The 2,680-nt window shown below is 38.2% G+C and overlaps 1 protein-coding gene across 1 annotated transcript; it reads right to left on the reverse strand.

The window, feature by feature from the left end:
* Positions 1-443: 443 nt before the first annotated feature.
* Positions 444-2,205, reverse strand: DEPDC4 (DEP domain containing 4; the record flags this gene model as incomplete). The annotated part of the gene is made up of 3 exons (XM_009866754.1): positions 444-625; positions 1,119-1,270; positions 1,824-2,205. Coding segments are annotated over 3 exons (716 nt in total), but the record flags the coding sequence as incomplete, so codon positions are not given.
* Positions 2,206-2,680: the final 475 nt, after the last annotated feature.

The following is a 2,680-nucleotide window of genomic DNA, read 5'->3' on the forward strand; positions in this document are numbered from 1 at the left end:
TTCTCCCAGTTTAAGCATTCTTCAGTGCCACAGCTTACCTTCTTATTTTGTTGCTAACAATATATTGACTATATAATCTTCACAGCACCACCACCAAGAACTGTAACAAATAACCAAAATGCCTCAGAATAATTTTTTTTTAGTATTTGTTACAGAGACCTAAGAAGGAAGTGTCTAGTCTAGAAACTAGGGAGTGTTTTCAACACTTGAGGTTAATGTTTTAATGTATACTTACAATCCTCATATGTCCAACCCTAAACTTACACTTTTTGTGACTTCCCTTACCACTTCTGAAAAGAAGTCAACAGAGGAGAGTAGATTAATGACACCGTTGTCTACAAGCCTGTAAATGTAACAATGTCTATTTTGTTCACTTAACACAAATATTCAATCGACAGTACAATAACGCATTTACTAATAAATCCATTTTATAGAAATATAACTTACTCAGGCAAGTTTAAGCTACATGCAACCTCTCTGTCCAGGAAAGTATTTGGTATAATCAGGTCTTCTTCTTTGCCAAAACAGTCTGGTTTTGTCTTCACTGAAGACACCAAGATATCTTCTAGAAGTGGAACATCAATTAACTGTAGCAGTCGTAGCAGAGTTTGCTGTTTCCAGACATCTTCTACCACTGATAACACAAACAAACAAACACCCTCAGATGTAAGATCTTGTGCAAAACACTAAGTTTTGTTTTTACAAAGGCACAGTGTGAAGTTTCTGTGTTGGGGAAGAAGGGATCAAAATGGGAATGCTAAGAATGAAGGCTTTAAAGAGAACATCTCTCTCTCCCATCATATTAGAATTAGTAATAATCTACTGTAATTAGTAATACAAACAAGAAAAGACAACCGAATAGCAAAGGAATCGTATAATATGGATGTATTCTTAAAAACTATTTTCTTCTGAAGAGGTATTTGCAAAAACAATAGCACCACCCTGCAAAAACTTAATCCTGTTTTCTTTCCTTCAGTTGACTTACTAGGAGTATTTACCTATGTAGCAATCCTTTAAATTCAGGATTCTGCAGGACAGTGTTTAACAGAAATGAGGTACTCACTCCAAGCAGATATGGTGAAGAAGTCAGGTTTTAAGAAGAAAAATTCAATCTTTACCTATTTTTGAAAGCAGATGACCTGGTTCATTAACCGTGATCTTTGGAGGTAAAGACGTGTGAACGTTTATTGATTGAAGAAGCTCCTCTACCCCTTTTTTATCGGCTGCTTCTAATGCTAAGGGGTTTGAAAGTGTTGTTTCACATTTCGTTCTGCTTAGGGTGAAAAAGAAAATTAGACGTGTAACAAACACAGTCAGGATACAGTTCTCAGTCTGTCACTTCCTAAATTACTGTTAGATCAGGACTTCATTGTATCCTGCTGCTAGAAAACTGATCATCCACATCTGCTTTGCAGAAAGGGTAAGGATATTAATTCCAAATACTGTTTATAGATCCATTTATTTTACCAGTTTCCAGCATGTGGCTCATTCATGCTAATTCTCAGATTTCAGCACAACTGACTGCAAAACAAAATGATCCCAAAGCTTCTGCTACTGTGCAAGACTCTATTCTAAATAACAAAGGACAGATCAAAGCAGTTTAGCATTACCGAGACATATCAGAAAGCATCTGCGATTTAGGCATGACATTTCTCAAAAGTGGGATGTAATTTTCAAGTCTCCAATGCCTGGATTGGACAGACATAACCTCATCTACAGTTAACCCACTTTAATCTGAAAAAAAAACCCAAAAAGTTCAGTAGTTCAGACTAACTCACTTGGAACGTCTTTTTGTCTTCTGTTTGCAGATTTCCTCGGGAGACAAGATCTCATTGTCTTGATTCCTTCTTGGTAGAAGAGGAATAAGGCTGCTGTTTACAAATCTATAGAGACTAGTGTTTGAGTCTTCAAACTCTGTTTCTTTCTCATTCTTGAATAAGTGAAGCTTTGCTCCAACTGGCTCAAACACTTTGTGATCCATCAACGCTTGGCATACACGGACTCCCTTCAGCCGAGAAATATCATTGCAGCTTAGGTACATGCTCTGCATAAGATGGCTCAGTACCACATCAACAGCATTTGAGCCAGTGAAACAGTTTTTATATGTTTTCAGATGTTGTCTGCGTCTTTTGATTTCTACTTGACCGTGAAGAGCGTGAATAATACTATTCCACAGCTGAGTTGCTTGAAATGGACCGTCACAATCTGCAAAAAAATGACATGAAAGTTCTACAGATGTTTATAAAGCTGTGACATTTAAAAAAAAATTACTCAGTAAAAATATAAACAAATATATACATAAAATTTCTCCAGAAATCAGCTTAATTTTACAACAGAAAGATTAGATCACACATAGAATACTGTGTCCAGGTTTGGGCTCCCCAGTTCAAGAGAGACAGGGACCTACTGGAGGGAGTCCAAGGGAGAGCTACGAGGGGGATCAAGGGACTGAACATCTCTGCTGGGAAGAGAGACGGAGAGACCTGGGACTGTTCAGCCTGGAAAGGAGATGGCTGAGAGGGGATTTATTAACGTAGAGAAATATCTGAGGGGTTGGGGTCAAGGGGAAGGGGACAATCTCTGCTCAGTGGTGCCCAGCGATAGGACAAGGAATAATGGGTGTAAGTTAGAACATGGGAAGTTCCAGCTCAACGTGAGGAGAAACTTGTTGGCTGTGCGG

Source organism: Apaloderma vittatum, unplaced genomic scaffold (assembly GCF_000703405.1).
Source record: "Apaloderma vittatum isolate BGI_N311 unplaced genomic scaffold, ASM70340v1 scaffold23823, whole genome shotgun sequence".
In the NCBI taxonomy this organism is placed as follows: domain Eukaryota; kingdom Metazoa; phylum Chordata; class Aves; order Trogoniformes; family Trogonidae; genus Apaloderma; species Apaloderma vittatum.